The sequence below is a fragment of the Branchiostoma belcheri genome, unplaced genomic scaffold (genome assembly GCF_001625305.1).
Source record: "Branchiostoma belcheri isolate BF01 breed outbred unplaced genomic scaffold, Haploidv18h27 scaffold15, whole genome shotgun sequence".
NCBI classification, from domain to species: Eukaryota; Metazoa; Chordata; class Leptocardii; order Amphioxiformes; family Branchiostomatidae; genus Branchiostoma; species Branchiostoma belcheri.
In genome coordinates this window covers 1,424,476-1,441,998 of record NW_017802935.1, presented here as the reverse complement: position 1 = coordinate 1,441,998, position 17,523 = coordinate 1,424,476, and the positions used below count along the sequence as shown (strand labels likewise).

Here is a 17,523-nt window from a genome sequence, read left to right as displayed (position 1 = left end):
AATGAATGAATGAATGAACTTTATTTTCGTGTCGTGCGCATACCACGCCCAGCCCGTGTGGGCTTATACGACACCGTTTGAGAATAAATAATACATAAACAACAGAGAAACAGAGGTACAGAATCCAAACAAAAAAGTGAACACAAATAAAGTTAGGCTATATACAATTTAAGCAGAACAGAGTGAACTCATAACAGATCATAAATGCAAATCTGTACATAAACTTGATAAAGAACCAAGATTTCACAAAATAAATACAAGTACATAAGGTAAATCAAATATAAATAAGAGAAAACAAATGTGTAGAAGTAACAAAAGGTGAGAACTGTTGATGTGTTATGAATACAGGTATTTTCTTCTTTTCCCCCACGCTCGATAAATGAAAGTTGCTAGGTCAGATACACCCTCGTTAAAGAGCCACTTAATTCTATTTTCATCTCTTTCCCATATGATGTCAGGTGATTTTGTATAAATTTTACGAAACATATTTTCTCGAAGATCGTCATAAAAGGGACAGTAAAAAAGAAAATGTGTTTCGTTTTCTACTTCATCCAGGTCACACATGGTACACATTCTACTTTCCTCAGGAATTCCCTGGTACCGTCCAGTTTCAATATTGATAGGTAAAATACCAGCTCGCAGCTGCGCACACAATGATCTTTGGCGTTTGGGGAGACACATAGTTACATATTTTTCTATACAGTAAGTATCTTTAAACAGAGCATATGTTCTAAGTTTAGGTTTCAAAAGTACTTTGGTTGCCCAGTCTTGCTTGTATAAGTCAAAAAGCTTCCCTTTAATTTGCCTAAAGTCACCCCTCAATGTGTTAAGATAAACATGTTCTTGCTCAACTTTACAGAATATATCCTGGACATTTCTACTCCAGGGGCCATGGTTTTGAAAGTCCCATAAGAATACTTGTTTTGTAATTCTATCATTCTATCACCATCTGTACTTGGTGACAGCGAGTTCCACTCTGCGATAGTTATAGGAAAGAATGAGTTTTTTGAACACCTCAATCCTTGGCTGATAACTCTGGTACTTGGTTGGGAGGGCAGACCACAGAAAGCGTGCTATTTATATAGTGAGTGCATACGTTCTTAAGCCATAACTCTGAGGACCAGTTTTGTTCACATATGTATTTCTACATATCACTCTTTTTTTTTTGCTCTGTGTGACAATTATTACATTATAGTACAGAAGTTAAGGCTGCTATTGGTATTGCATGATAGTTTTTTTTACATGATAGTGCAAGCAAAAACATTATGTAAAGGCAACATTTTAAAACAAAAAACTTCAGAAGTGACGATTACTATTTCAAAATATAGAGGATTTGTAATTTCTATATTCGACAGAGTCAGCGCATAAAATCAAAGAACCCACATATTATAGAAGAAGTGGGTAAATTCGTCTTCCATTGCCTAAAAAGAAGAAGTCAAACCCATTAAAACTATAGCTAGTACCATGTATGTTGTAGAATATAGTATAATGTTACGGCAGTCTCACATACCACTGTATTTTCTTTCTTATATTGTTTGTAACTGCAATTAGCCCTCGGGCATGTATTTGCAATAAACTTATGTAATGTATAATGTAATTTGCTTTGATACTAGATCTCCAAAATTATAATTATAATTAGATTGCCCATGCATACTTAACCAAATATCATTAAGATCCATTCACAAAGTTTAGAGTTATCCTGCATACATGCAATCGAAAATGCACAAAAAGCCCGCTAAAACACGATTAAAAATGATGCATCAATTCTTAACTTGAACTACATTTTTACAACAGCTACTTACATGTACATGCCAAAAATAAACAAAATCCGCCCACAAATAATCGAGTTCTGACGTTTATACGGTGACACTCCACAGCTGCTCCACAAAAATCTACCGATTCCATATCTTTCTAACGAAAGCAATAAGATTGTCCATGGATACTTTACGAAAAACACTGAGTCTCCATTTTCTTATTTGGATAATTATTAGCAAGGTCAATAACATTAACTGTTCTTACACACTGTGAATTGCAGCAAACATTTTTGGGGACGGCGAAATATTTCTTACAAAATAAGGCATGAGAGGCTCTTTACACTGAACATTTAGTTGAACTTATATTTCCCTATAAGCAAAAATAGAAATTATAAGCAAGCAACCAAACTACAAGTTTGGCAAGTACGTGAGCTATTAATACTGAACACAGCTTTAACTTTCTCTCGCGAATGTAACTTATAAAATTCAAGTTATTCTTTTGGTGTCCGATAGGTACTATGTCATATTAAAGGACAGGGTACTACAAAGTTCCTTTATGTAGAGCATTTTATAACAGTGTAAGTCATCAGTGCATCTGCGTTCTTCACAGATGTTCATTTTGGAAACGAAAATTTAATTTGTAGGATGAAATATTTGTAGGAGTTTTGCATTAAAATGATATTACAAGTGCAGAGTCTTTAAAAGAGAATGGTCTGTACCTCATTGAACTTCCAATTTAATGAATGCATGACTTTATATACCAGCTGTAGGTTTCAGCGCCCATGTGAAAGAAGGCAGCTAGCACTTCGTTATGTGGTAAATTCCCCACTTTTAGAGATTACATATTAGGTTGAGACTGATCCTGTCCTGTCTGATCATGACCACTAGGCATTTCTGTTGACGCTTCATCCCTCGTTTGCATTTTCACATCTACATACATAGGGGTTGGCTGTAAGACAGCTAGCACTTCGTTATATGATAAATTCCCCACTTTCAGAGATTGAATAAAAATAAGCATGAGACTGACCCTGCTGCCTGATCATGGCTCCTTCTTTTTTTGTACATCTAGGTACATATAGTATTTGGCTGTAAGGCAGCTAGCACTTCGTTATGTGATAAATCCCCCACTTTTAGAGATTACATGTACATATTAGCTTGAGACTGATCCTGTCCTGTCTGATCATGACCACTAGCCATTTCTGTTGACGCTTCATCCCTTGTTTGCATTTTCACATCTACATACATAGGGTTTGGCTGTAAGGCAGCTAGCACTTCGTTACGTGACAGATTTGCAACTGTCAGAGATTCAGTGTTAGCCTGACACTGGCCCTGTATATTACCATGACCCCTGGTCATTACTGTAGCTGTGGTGTTTGTGTTGGATGCAGTGATGGCCTGAGACTGACCCTGCCCTGTCTGATCATGACCACTGGCCATTACAGTAGCTGTGGTGTTTGTGTTGGATGCAGTGTTGGCCTGAGACTGACCCTGTCGTGTCTTAACACCTGGATTGTCAATATCTTCATACTGGTGATCATCACCAGTGGTCATTACAGTAGCTGTGGTGCTTGTGTTGGATTCAGTGATGGCCTGAGACTGACCCTGCCCTGTCTGATCATGACTACAGGCCACTTTTGAATATAAATACATCGGGTTTGGATTTAAGGCAGCTATTATTTGGCCATGAGATAGATTTTCAACTTTTCGAGACTGACTGTTAGCCTTAAATTGACCATGTCCTGTCTGATCATGACCACTGGCCATTACAGTAGCTGTGGTGTTTGTGTTGGATGCAGTGTTGGCTTGAGACTGACCCTGCCCTGTCTTAACACCTGGATTGTCAATATCTTCATACTGGTGATGATCACCAGTGTATTGTCCTGTCTGATCATCACCAGTGGTCATTATAGTAGCTGTGGTGTTTGTGTTGGATTCAGTGATGGCCTGAGACTGACCCTGCCCTGTTTGGTCATGATTATTGGTAGATTTTGGGTCGTTTGGTGGTGTACCTGCGTACATGGCATTTGGTTTTAAGGCAGCTACCACTTTAGATAGACTTGCAACTTCCAGAGACTGAATGCTAGCCTGGGACTGGCCCTGCCCTGTCTGATCACGATTGCTGTCAATATCCTCATATTGGTGATCATCACCACTCCTTATTACAGTAGCTGTGGTGTTTGTGTTGGATGCAGCGATGACTTGGGACTGACCCTGTCCTGTCTGATCATTACCGCTGGCCATTACAGTAGCTGTGGTGTTTTTGTTGGATGCAGTGATGACCTGGGACTGACCCTGCCCTGTCTGATCATGACCACTGGTTATTACAGTGGCTGTGGTGTTTGTGTTACCACCAACAACATTGGGATTTGGCCCTAAAGGAGGCTGCCTGGTCTTCATCTTGTACCACACTGTAAGAATGATACTGCCAATCAGTAGAATTCCAGCTAGTGGACCACAGAATGAGCCTATGAGAACGGGTAGGGGGGCACTGGGAGCAGATTCTGGTTTGTTTGAAGTGATCGCAAGGGATGGAGTTGGTGTTGCTCTTGTTTTGCCTGCCTTGTTTTCTGCAGGATTTGCCGTTGAGCCAGCATTGCGTGTAAAGAACCAGTGATAGTGAGAGGTCACGGTTACATTGTGCATTTTGGCAGTTTCTGATAGGTTAGAAAGGTGCTGTGTTGCAGATGTCGAGCCTACAGGATATGTCGATGGGCTAGTTTTGATTTTCGTGTTACCAACTGTGGATGAGGTTTGTATATCAACAGTTGGTGTGGGAGATGTCGAGACTACAGGATATGTCAATGGTCTAGTATTGCCTTTCGTGTTGCCAACTGTGGATGAGGTATGGATATTAACAGTTGGTGTTGACACGGTTTGCTCTTTACAAATATCTTTAACATCAATATACATTAGTCTTTTCCCATAAAGTTTGAAGGGTCGGTGACACTTTATCTTGCTGTTCCTTCCGAGTAAAGGAAATTTCGTGAAAGGAGCCATTTGACAGTCACAATGAATAGGGTTATACTGAAGTTTAATGGCACGAATGTCTGGCATGAAGGTAAAAGCTGCAGGGGGAATGGTAGACAACTTGTTATACTGGAGGTCCAAACTTCTGAGCTTGGGCAGGTTTTCAAATGTACGAGACGGAATTGTCCTTATATTGTTCATGCACAGGTCCAACTCTATCAGTCGGGGTAGATGTGCAAATTCAACCAAGTGTATCTTGTTGTGGTACAGACACAATTTTTCTAGTTGGGGTAAATTACGGAATGTATGAGGCTGAATCGTTGTTATCTGGTTTTTATACAGGAGCAACTCTTCTAGTTTGGGTAGATTTTGAAATGTCCCTGCTTTAATCATTGTTATCTTGATGCTTGAATAAAGGTATAAGATTTGTAGACTGGGTAGAATTTGAAATGTTCCTGCCTGAATAACCTTTATCATGTTGTGGCTTAGTCTCAGGGTTGATAATTTTGGTAGATTTTTAAACACACCGGGCTGAAGCATTGTTATGTTGTTGCTGGACAGGCCTAACTCTTGTAGATTGGGAAGCTTTTGAAACGCACCTGCCTGGACCGATGTAATCCGGTTGTGTGACAGTGCTAAGTCTCGCAAACTTGGTAGATTTTGAAATGTTCCTGCCTGAATAATCTTTATCATGTTATAGTTTAGATTCAGGGATTCACATTCTGGCATATCTTTAAATATACCGGGATGAACCATCGTTATCTTGTTATATGAAAGGCCCAAAAACAACAAATGCCTGTGCCTTCGCGTTAAGGAAGGATTTACAGTGCTAATACGATTTTTATCCAACACCAAGCTTAAGATTGATGTTGGAAGGTTCTGAGGGATGCTGATGAGGCCCTTGTTGGAGCAGTGGCAATGTCTTCTTGGTTCACAGCTGCAGTCAGCTTCTGGCATGTTGGGCTCCTTCAGGATGATGAGAAGGAAAATCAGCACGTGTCGCAGCTTTCTGCCCATGGTTCTCTGTCACCTAGAAAGATTAGGAGGCACCTTTCTATCATGACACAAACTTTACATGTGGAATCTAGAATTAAAAGATAAATTAAAGATGAAAAAGGTTTTCTCTGTTCAGAAAGGAGACAAAATGAAGTCTGACTCAAATGGTCCTACCAACATTTTGTCTCTGTTTTCGCCTCTCACAAAATATGTCACAGTGGTTGTAAAATGGAAGACCGGGCAGATGTATAGCTTCTGATTGACTTTTCAAAACAGTAAGTTCGTATTCCGCTTTTTGCTGCTGTGCTTTTCACCATGTCGGGGATGGTTCCCGGTCCCAGACTCTCTCCCTCCAGTCCATTCTGGCCGTTTTTTCTGCACACTTAGTATACGTTTTTCTGCAGTTCTATTATAATATAGTGTTTAAAGTGCGCAAGGACGTTATATAATCATTGTATGCACTATAAATGTCCTTGGAGTGTGTAACAACCAGGCCTAAGTTCCGAGGGAGGAGGTTAGGAGGGCCTGCATGGTGAAAATATTTCGAACAGGGCAATATTTTATATAATATTGATACATACTGCTTCACATTAGCACATTTCCATCAGCATTTCATACTTCGGGTATTTAAAACAGCAAAAAAAGCCCTAGAGCAAAAGATAAGTCCTTTATTGTCTGTCACCTAGAAAGTCCTTCCGCTTCTTGTGACGCATAGGGCTGCGCCCATCTCCGTTTTCAATAGCCCTCGGCCACACAGCAGTGCAGTACAGTAAGGGGCTAGTCCACCGGTAGTTGCCTGGGTGGTCTCATAAAAATCAGCCAAGGACCCTTCCAGTAACCATTTTCCGTTAGATTTTCGGGTCTTTTTGCTCAATAAGGGTCAATATATAGTGGGAGAATGCGGTTTACATACTTTAAAGTATGTACTAGATAAGCGACTGAAATATTAACTTTAAAAAAATCGCGTTTCCAAGCCCTTAAAACTGCCTGGACACCAGTAAAGGACAGCCCGGCGACCGCCCGGCCACGTCCTAAAGTGCAGAAAAACAGCCCGCGGCGGGCTCATTTTAGCAATCTTGATTCTTTGCCCCATTTAGAAAATACTAGAATCTATCTCTGCCCTTTCGTGTATTTCTTTTGATAAGGAAGAGCAAGAAAATAAAGGTAAAAAACAAGTAATCGTTAGAATAACGTTCTAAAATATGGCGCTGTTAATTGTCTGTGACTTGCCGCTTGAATATTAATGTCGTTTACTCCTTCACCCACTCACTCACTCACTGGTGCCAATGATAGCTCTCCATCTCTTCCTATCCTTCATTTCTACCATCAGCTTTTTCCTGTCGAGCTGGGTGTCGTCCATTAATTGGTGAATATAGTTTCTTGCTGGACGACCTCGACTTCTTTTTCCATGTGAGGGCTCCCACAGTAAACTGGTTTATGATTTCATTCTCACTTCAGTAGCAGTGTCCGATATGAACTTCAACCTTCGTTTTCTTATTGTTCCGCTCACTGTGGGTAGGTTTTCGTATAGTACACCATTTGGTATCTTTTGGTACCAGTGTACATTTTTAACAATCCTAAGCATTTTGGTGTACTCCTTATTATTCCCAGTTTGCAGCACACTCAGGCAAGGGAATGAGCAGAAGAGTAAAGAATAGAACACTTTTCTTTAAAAGGATCTTTAGTTATACATCATGTTAGTTTCTGTCATATCATTAAAGCAGACCTTTAAATAAAGGACTGTTTTTCTTAGACCCCCTTAACAGTCACGTATTACCTTATGAATAATGTAAAAACGTACAAAATCTCAACGACACCACTGATACTGTTTTCAGAACAAACATAATCTCCAAGCAGATGTTAAGATGAAAGATTGTTAACGCTTTCTGAAGGCCAGGCTTCTTTGACGGCTATCTGCCAAGATTGTTGACAGTTCGAAAACGGCATTCTAACATCTGCTTGGTGAATGAACCTGATTGCCTGTGTATGTGCGTATGCCTAGCCTCCTTCGCAGACTTCGCAAAACTCCCTCGGCAGCAAAATCGTCCCTCCAAGGCATTATATAAAAAAAAATAACGCCGACGCCCAACACGTCTGCGAAGGAGGCTACGTATGGCTGGGACAACGTTTGAAAAGCTGTCTTCTCTGCAAATTTTAACATTTATTTCATTTCATTTTTATTTATTTACCCAGGGTAAAACGTGTCACCGCAAGGGCGTTGTTCAATGTTCCCTGCGGACATACATTTACAAAATATACTTAAGTAACAAACAAGAAAACAAAGATACAAAATAAATTATTTACAAAAAAAAACATATTGGTAAAAGTGCATAAAAATCATACGGCAAATTAATGACAAACAAATTTATGTTTTTTACGTGAAGTAGAAACGTACCTTTCAAGTGCGTCAGACTAGCTTCAGTTGGCACTTTCTTGGCAAAGTCGGGCGCAGCTTGTAACAGTTGTTGTTGTAGGGTGCGTCTGCCTCCTTCGGTAGCTGATCCGTAATGCCGTGTGTGACAAACTTACCGTAGGAGTTAATTGTCTGAAGCTGGCTATTTGAATAACATTTATATTTATGACCATGATTAAAATTCTAATGATGACGCAGGTCTCGAGATGCATGTTTACTTCTTTTCATACTAAGAATTTAATAAAAAAAACTAGGAACAGATTTCTAAAATTTGATTGAGAAAGACAAGCATATCAAATTCTGGCATAAATGTAAGATACAATGTAGATTTTTATATATTATACATCATGTATACATACCGACAATATTATGTTGTTTTTTTTTCATTTGCATAAACACCCGAGCGTGAGAGAGTGCCCTATGTAAGAGCGGCCTTGTTAGAATGTGTGTGGGTTGATCAAGGAGATCGCTCGTCGAATTCATTTTGAAAACAAGGCCACACCAATTTAATTTGTTGGTTCTCGGATTCGCCTCTTCCTTTTTTTTAATTTGCAAAAAAAAAGATTCTGGTTCTGAATAAACTAAAAATACTCATCTTTCCCCCAACAGTTGAGGAAAGTCCTTTTTCTCCTAGTTGCTACAGATTTTTCCATCTATCAATTCAGTGGTTTGAGTAAAAGTTCAAAATTCATTGTTTAAATACTAACCCAGCCTTTTGTGTTGATTTCATGGCTCCTATCTTAGCATTTGGGGCTATAATAGGATCACTAGACCTGTTTCTATTTTTATTTTTTTTCGCCCTGTCGCTTCATATTTCTTATTAAAAAATCAGAGAACCAACAAATTAAATTGGTGTGGCCTAAAATAAAAAAAATCTTAGTATATGCATGCATCTTGGTATGTGGTATTCGGTAAATTGGTCAAGCCTCTATACTATAGGTGGATTTCGGGCCATCCAGTGGCTTTTTTTGAATTATTAGAACAGCAAAAACATAAAAACATACAAGATGGCGTCGAACTCAAGTTCCATGAAACTTATATTAACGGCACCATCTACACAAACACGGTGACACAAAATGATTAAACAGAGATATACTGATTACATGGACAAATAAACAAATATACAAAATCAAAACAAGCTAATTGGGGTTTAGTAGATGAAATTCAACGAGCGCAAGTCCCAACCCCTATCCCTCAGAATCACTGATAGGACACGAGTAGAATAATTGAAGTCGAAAATATCAATCAGATACAAAACGACCACTTTTGATGATGAAATTCTGAGTAAAGCTCATAATTTTACAATTAGTCTCAAAACTGCATAAGGATGATCCGTAAAGTTAAAGATGTTCTACAGAATGACCAGACAGGGAATTTACGTCCAGTGAGCTGCAGCAGAATTTCCATTTTTTTATCTTTTCTCTTTGACATGGTATTGTCTTATCATGAAATTTCATCTGTGTTGGTAGTTACATGTTTAAAGTTAAAACGTTTGTTCCAACACAAAAAAGTTCTCTCACCTAGAGCTTTCGACCAGTCACCCTGGTCTTCCTCAGTAGACTGACCCAGTGAAGCTTGTCACGTGGCTTCTTTGAAGTGTGACGTCAACACTGGGTCAAAGGTATCTGGTAGACGTCACACTTCAAGGAAACTTCAAGGACAAGCTTCACTGGGTCAGTCTACTGAGGAATACCAGAGTGACTGGACGAAAGCTCTAGGTGAGAGAATTTCTTTTTGTGTTGGACCAAAATTTTTAACTTTTAGCATGGTATTGTCTTCTTTTCTTAGCTTTTTGACGTTTGTTCCTCTTTTTTAAACCCTACCCAGGTCCTTGGTTCTTTGGAGTGTGTTGGGCACCTTCCATGTTCGTCACTGGGGAAGTTCAAAATAAACTGGCTCACAGTGGTGTTGGGATCGTACAGAAGACACAACGCCAAGAGAAGATAAAATCTTGACCGTGCAAAGAAGAAAATCGACTCGTCTACCGTAAAACAGAAAACAATTGGAGTTTCACCCAGCTTTTCTCGGGCAAGGAACGAAACGACGTAGCCTGACGACATCCCGCTTCTAACATTCAGGCCCGATCAGGCATTGGAAGCTAGAGATTGTAAAACACAGGCTACACATCGCATATCCTAACTACATCACGCTTTTATACAGCCCTTCTGTAATCTCCAAGAAGATCTTTCGGTGGATGCAAAGACAGCATCAGATTGGCCAGGCAGTATCTATTTGCCAGACAGTTACCCTTTGCCACCCGAGGCTGGCGTAAAAAAAGATACCAGTACAAAAAAGAGCCCAATAAAAACTCCTCAAAGCAAGCCAAAAATAAAACGACGCCTGATCCTCAGCTTCGAGAGAGTAGCCTTTCCATTGCTGGTTAGGCCCAATCTGAAAGCGCCTTAGAGTGTATAACAAAGGCTACGAAACCACGCAGTTAGTGGAACAAAAGCACATCAAAAACACGTGAAGCATAGAGAAACTCGGCAAAACGGAACAGGAACACAGCACTGGCCCTTCGTGTTACTTTTGTTATCAAAAGTCAAACTCAATTGAAGCATGGAACGCAGCAGGGACATTCCATTTGTGATAAGTGTGATTTTCCTGAGCGGGCTTTCTGCCATTGATTTGCGATGCCCTTCATGCGACGTCCTTGATGACCTATTCTTCAGTGAAGATCGAACGATATATGTTTATACTCACAACTGTACGGGGTGTTCTAGTCAACAGCTTCAACATTGCATTAGCTATTGCGAAGTGACCACGACGACGTTGGATGCGCTCTTCGATCGCCAGGAATTCGGTGCGATAGTTATGGGTTGTGATCCAAATTGGGCGATGGACGCTCTACAAAACCGATTCATCGTAGCCGAAGAATTGAACGTCTGGAAGTGTCTCGATTCGAACTCCTCAGTTTCGTACTTGCGAAGCATCCGCGGTCTGAAAAAGCTCTCCCTCACCCTCCCCACATCAGTCGACAACATCGCGACTAACTTTTTCCCGGAGATGTCGGATCTAGTCGCGTTCCAGCTGACTGCACAAGCGCGTCTAACACTAGAGCCGAACGCGTTGAGTAGACTTTCAAAAGTACAAAACGTAACAGTCAGGTCTGAAAAGGACATAGTCGTCAAGCCAGGCGCGTTTCGTGGTCTGGCGGCGCTGCAAAACCTTACCTTGTTTACCGATGATGGACAGACCATCCAATTGCCGGAGCGGCCGTTCGAAGGTCTTCTCTCCATCGAAACTTTAACATTGCAAACTGGTGGCTGTAGGCAAGCGCCCGTTGTGTCGAATGTGACATTCCGCGACATAGCTCACACTATCCGAAACATTAGTCTTACCGGCGTTAACGTAACGGGCCGGGCATTTGCTGGTTGTGCGAATCTCCGTTCTGTCCAATGGGCTAGAGGGTACCGGTGCTACGGAGAGGCGAAAGTTGGTATTTCTCCTCAAGCATTTCAAGGAGCGACATCACTGGAGTCCGTTACACTTCACTCTATACGTCTACAAAACACCGGAGGAGGCATGTTCGAAGGTCTTCATAATGTAGTCAATCTGTCCATACAATTTGATACTGACGACGTCCGTAGCTATAGCCCTGAGATCAAATATCTTCCAAACGACATGTTCACTGGACTTTCATCTGTTCGTCGCATTTGGCTCGACGGAAACCCCGAACTGCCAGGGGACATATTCCAAGGGTTAGAGTCCCTGAGAGAGATCAGGATTGAGAACATGGTCGCTCGTGCCACAGAGAACAGCTCGGGAAAGTTCTGTTACACGGACTTCCAGCGCCTGTTCACAGGGCTGTCGTCTCTGGAAATTGTCCGACTCGAAAACAGCGAAGTCAGATGCGGGACGCTGCCGGTTTCCACATTCAGTAGCCTTCCGTCTCTGAAGGAAGTACATCTTTATAGAATCAGATCCTTAACGTATTTACCGACTGGATTTTTCCACGACGTTCCTCTCCTGCATACGTTCAAGTTTTCAAAAACGACAGATTCGTATTCTAAAACACTTACATTGCCGCCACTGTTTTTCGCAGGGCTCAATATTCAGGTGATAGACTTAAGCCAGCAATACTTCCATAACATCTCAGGCCACCTGTTTCGAAATCTTACTTCACTGCAGTCGCTGCACATGGTAGACTGTGTATTCGAGGAAGAGACTGCCTCTGCCGTAGATACGTTATTCTCGGGGCTCACGTCGCTGCAACATTTGGATCTCAGTTTGGAGAAAAATTTTAGAGACGAATCTCGCTATACACACATTCAGTTGCAGAACAACATGTTCAAAGACCTCGCGTCCCTCAAAACACTGAAGATGACTGGCTGGTTTTCTCAGCGAAGACTTTCACTTCCTCCTAAGATATTCGCAGGCTTGCGTTCCTTACAGGTATTAGATCTTCAAGATCTTGGATGGTCTGCTTCTGTCAAGAACATCGTGAACTTGCCAGGAAACTTATTCGAAGATTTAGATCGTTTGGAATACTTGAATCTTGCAAACGCTGCACTGGACAGTTTGGATAAAGACACATTTAATGGCCTAACAAACCTCCGGAAGTTGTATCTTAATGGGACATTGCTGACTCAACAGGGATTGTCGACCTTGCCTTTCGCTAATCTCAAACGGTTAGAGACATTATCATTGACAAAGTTGCCCCAGCTGGCTGATCTAGTTCCCAATCTGTTCGTAGGTGCAGAGAGTCTTTCCATGATTGATCTGACAGGCTGTGATTTAACAGCTATCCAATCGGGAACCTTCCGCCACCTGAAAAATCTCACATTACTGAAAATGCGACAACCGAGAACCATTGAGAAAGGAGCGTTCGACTTCGAGAATCAAAGGGGCGTCCGTATTGATTTGTTGTTTCCGTTCGATTTCTCGCCGTACTCATTTCCCGATGACTTCGCCAAACTCTTCAGCAACAGGACCTTGATGGAAAACTCTTCTATCCAAATAAACTTCAACTTTGTTCCATACTTTGACTGTGACTGTAGGATGGCGTCCTTGTCTGTGTCCTATTGGAGGGACCCAACCTTAACCGGACGAATCATGCCGAAAGCTGCTTGCTTGTTTGTTCTATCTAGACAGGGCAGCCCATCTTGGTGTCATAGTACTGTTGATGTGGGCTATGAAATAATTGACAGAACAACCTGCACCTTAAACAATGCCAACGAAGTTGCGGTTGTTGTTAACAACGTTTCTAACAATGTCCTACGGTGTCCCGTTGCCTCCCCGCCTTGTCCGGAGCGATGTTACTGTAGAACAAGCACGTTTGTCGCCGAGGTGTTCTGCACCGGACGCGGGCTTACTGCCGTGCCGGACCGATATCCGGCTGACACCGCCCTGGCGAGACTCGACGTAAACTCCATACAATACGTCCCGTCTTTCGCGTTCGGAAACGCGCCAAATCTTCTCATACTAAACCTGAGCACAAACGCCATTCGAGAGGTCAATGGCTCCGCGTTTCTTGGACTGCGCCGTCTCGCGGTGTTGTACTTGGACGGGAACGACTTGTCCCACGTTCCGGCGGATCTCCTGAAACCCCTTGCGAGCCTCCGGGTCCTGTGGTTGAGCGACAACAACCTGTTAGATCTACCAGGGACGATCTTTCACCAGTTACAACAACCGACCTTCCTTCGCGTCTTAAGACTTGACCACAACAATCTGACGACGTTGTCGGCGGGGATTTTTACCAACCGAACTTCGTTGACGAAATTGTCCCTGGATAACAACAAATTCGACTGCGACTGCCACTTACTCTGGCTAAAAGCGTGGATGCTCCAACGTAGAAGCGTCGTGGACCAGATAGAATCCGTGACGTGCCGATCGCGTGGAAACGCAGAGGACAAGTACGTCCTCAAGCCGATCATACAGCTTCCGGACGACGCGTTTGTCTGCGGTGACGACGAGAACGCGCCGTACAACCCCCTAGTAGCCTGGGTGGCAGCTCCGGGCGGGCTGGCAATCCTGCTGATCCTGGTCGCGGGAGCTTTCAAGTGCAGGAAGAACGTCCGCGTGTGGGTGTACGCCAGGTACCGCAGGGGCCTGAGGCATCTGGAGCAGGAGCCGGAGAAAACGTACGACTTTTACGGTGTCGTACTGCGTGGAGGATGAGGAGTTCGTGGACAGGGGAGGTGGTGACGGTCCTGGAGGACATGGACCCACCATATAAGGTATGGTATAACATGGAAGACATAGACATGGACCCACCATATAAGGTATGCTGTAACAGTGACCATATAAGGTATGATATGACGACGTGGAAGACATGGACCATCCATACAAGGTATAGTTTAATATGAAGGACATTGACCCACCATAATAAGGTATGGTAAACGGTATGGTAAAACGGCGACCACATAAGGTAAGGAGCGCGAACGGTAACCATATAAGGTATGATAGAACGGTGTCTGTTGCGTTTTGACCTCATTATCAAAACTATGACTGAACTGAAACAAGAAACAAGGTGATTCTGAGCGTGGCATCTTTTGTGAAAGCATTAATAAACTACCCTAAACCATGAAATTCCATAAACATTGTATTTATATCTATGAATATTTGCAAGTTGCACCTGTAGATTAAAGAAGAACAAAACCACATTCATGTAACAACATCAATGATACGTCGTGAGGGGCATGAATGATGTTATCATTCCCCTTAGGTCTGTCTACGGAATCGCGACTTCATCCCCGGGCAGAACAACATCCAGCAGGCTACAGACTCCATCACCAACAGCCGCAGAACTCTCCTGGTGCTCACCGAGCGGTTCCTACAGGACAGGTGGTGTCTGTGGGAGTTCCAGGTGTGTGTTTTGTTGATTTCAAGACAGGTCTGTCGAATTGTTTTTAAGGGAATAGACTACAGTGAAGTTACTCATTATGATTAATATTTTATACCATGATGGCACAGTACAAATTCCTGGCAATCTCATACCACATACAACCACTGTCAATCAAATGAAACCCAAATATGCGCTAAGGACGAGATACATAGAAACTAACACTAAACCAATGCCGCCCAAAACAATACTTCCGATCATGGCTATGTGTGTCGACGTCAATGACAATTATGTCTTGATGTTTAGTAGTTAGGGTGTTAAATTTTCATTCTATACCCTTTTCATTTGGTACTTTGTTCAGTAGTCGCTGCCATACGTTGTACCTTGTACAATTGTCGTGCAATAAAGTTCTTCATTTAATTTATTTCCAATATTCCTTCTCCTAAAGGTGGCTCATCAACACGCCGTGACCGACCAGGCGTACCGCCTCATCATCATCATCATGGACGACCTACAGCTGGAGGCGTGTGACGACATCCCGGACTTAAAGCAGTATCTGACGGCAAACAGGTAAGGGTTTTTTTGTTGTGCAAACGTCGTGGAAGACGAAATGAAATAAACTTTATCTCAAACTGTTCGTTTCACAACAACAACGCACGAAATGAGTTGTCTATTCAAACCTCTACAATTTATCCCAATTAACTTACCGACAAAGAAAAAATTCTTATGTTTAGTACCCAAACTTACAAATTTTGCAAATGGTTTACAAAGGAGAAGGCAATCCCTTCAGACATAGATCCTGACAATTGCATTTTATTAGGTAGATTTTATAGATATTTTGTACCTTGTTTCAATGTTCTTTTGCGGAAGTATGTCCGTCCAAGTAATAACGGTTGCGTGGAGGGTGGGAGGTGATTTTGACAGTAGATTCATAGATAGGTTGAGGGCAGAGGGTGACCCAGCATGTGCCCCGTTACAGTTCCAATCTCATTCCAAGGCATTTTTCACTCCTGCGGAGGAACCGCTCCCTTGACTGACTCCAGTCTTGTCTAGCAGTTCTTGGCCATGCAGGGTCCAGATGTTGTACAGTTCCAACACGTTCACGAAAATCCAAAACTCCGGAGGTCTGGAATCTAAGATTTCTTGCTTACAGTGTCGTCAATGTTCGGATTAGATTGATCTATGTATTGCTTTGGTCCAGGGTGGCCAAATGGCATAGAAAATAAAGTTAAAGCTTGTCTCTTGAACTCTCCATTCATGGCTTCGGCTTGTTCCATTCCAGGTACCTGCTGTGGGGAGAGCTGCTGTTTTGGGACAAGTTACAGCAGGCGGTACCACCTCCAGGCGCCAGAGGGGGGGAAGGGGGTGGGGAGGAGGGACGAGAACATCACGATGATGACGACGTATCAGACGATGAAGAGCATCTTGACATTTTTGTACCACGCTAAGGAAATAATTTGACCAGGAGTTTTTTATTAGTCAGTTTATGAATAGTGAATAATGAATGACGATATTTGTTGCACATTTTTGCCACACTTGGCTAATTCAAAGTCACAACAAAACAAGATGAACAGATACAGTTAACTGATACAAAAGTAACTAACTATCGTTATATAAATCTAACTTCTCCTCGTTTTTCAGTTATTGTAGAAATAAAAGAACAGCTATGTTTTTCGATGGATGGTTTGTCTAGTTGCATTAGGAATATGAATTTTATACAGTGCTTGAGGGTATGAAATAGGGAAATAAGTTTTGTACAAACCTATACAGTTCATTTCTGTCTTTGCTATAAAGTCCATATTCTATTACAAAATGGTGTTCGTCGTATATGCTATGATTGGACGTCCAGTCTATCTTCAGTGATTTGTACTGAAATTTTTAAAAAATCTACTGAATATGTGTGACTATTCATTATACACTGCCTCCACATAAGAGGTTGAACCCCCAGTAATGCTGAGGTCACATTTGTAACCCGACCCGGCCTACTACTTCTCTGTTTACTGCCACTCAAACGCTTCAGTATAGAGGAAGAAGAACTATATAAATATATATATATATAGGGGTTAAAATCATCTTTATTCCATACAAGATGAATGACATATTAAATACATAGCTAAAAACCTAGGACAATCCTTTGTCTCATGTTTAGGTAACAAGAGGAGGACGCAAGGTGGACAGACAAAAATACAATATACTAGTCACTGTGTGCATCGGACATACAGACGTTCTCTATTAGAAATTGCCATATATAATTATAATTACGGGTACATTATATAACAATTACAATTTAGAGTTCTTAAAAAGACAGCAGCTAAATTTTACATCTAATTTTTACAGTAGAACAATCCTGAAGTGCATTCCCAAGCAGGCGTGTTTCTGGCACAATAGATTGCATAAGATGCACAAAGTGCGCACTTGCCAAGTCTACTTTTAAGATGTCTAACTTCACGGTCTTTGTGACTGACCGGACAGAGTGACTTCATTGCACGACGATGGAAAGTATCATCCTAATAACTAAACATCAGGTATACCTATATATATATATTTATATATATTTATATATATATATATTTATATTATAACGTTCATATATATATATATATATATAT

At 41.6% G+C, this 17,523-nt stretch overlaps 3 protein-coding genes across 3 annotated transcripts; 2 read left to right on the top strand and 1 right to left on the bottom strand.

Moving 5' to 3' along the window:
- Window positions 1-2,104: 2,104 nt before the first annotated feature.
- Window positions 2,105-9,994, bottom strand: LOC109465181. Its single transcript, XM_019762327.1, has 5 exons — window positions 9,954-9,994; window positions 3,840-3,909; window positions 3,650-3,698; window positions 3,095-3,385; window positions 2,105-2,124 (listed from the first exon to the last, which is right to left on the bottom strand). The coding sequence occupies exons 1-5, from the start codon at window positions 9,992-9,994 to the stop codon at window positions 2,105-2,107; spliced, it is 471 nt and encodes a 156-aa protein (XP_019617886.1).
- Window positions 9,995-10,734: 740 nt separating this feature from the next.
- On the top strand, window positions 10,735-13,925 carry LOC109465180 (insulin-like growth factor-binding protein complex acid labile subunit). Its single transcript, XM_019762326.1, has 2 exons — window positions 10,735-13,721; window positions 13,907-13,925. The coding sequence occupies exons 1-2, from the start codon at window positions 10,945-10,947 to the stop codon at window positions 13,923-13,925; spliced, it is 2,796 nt and encodes a 931-aa protein (XP_019617885.1). The 5' UTR covers window positions 10,735-10,944.
- A 208-nt stretch (window positions 13,926-14,133) lies between these two features.
- LOC109465179 (toll-like receptor Tollo) lies at window positions 14,134-16,362 on the top strand. Its single transcript, XM_019762325.1, has 4 exons — window positions 14,134-14,309; window positions 14,798-14,938; window positions 15,363-15,484; window positions 16,197-16,362. The coding sequence occupies exons 1-4, from the start codon at window positions 14,247-14,249 to the stop codon at window positions 16,360-16,362; spliced, it is 492 nt and encodes a 163-aa protein (XP_019617884.1). The 5' UTR covers window positions 14,134-14,246.
- Window positions 16,363-17,523: the final 1,161 nt, after the last annotated feature.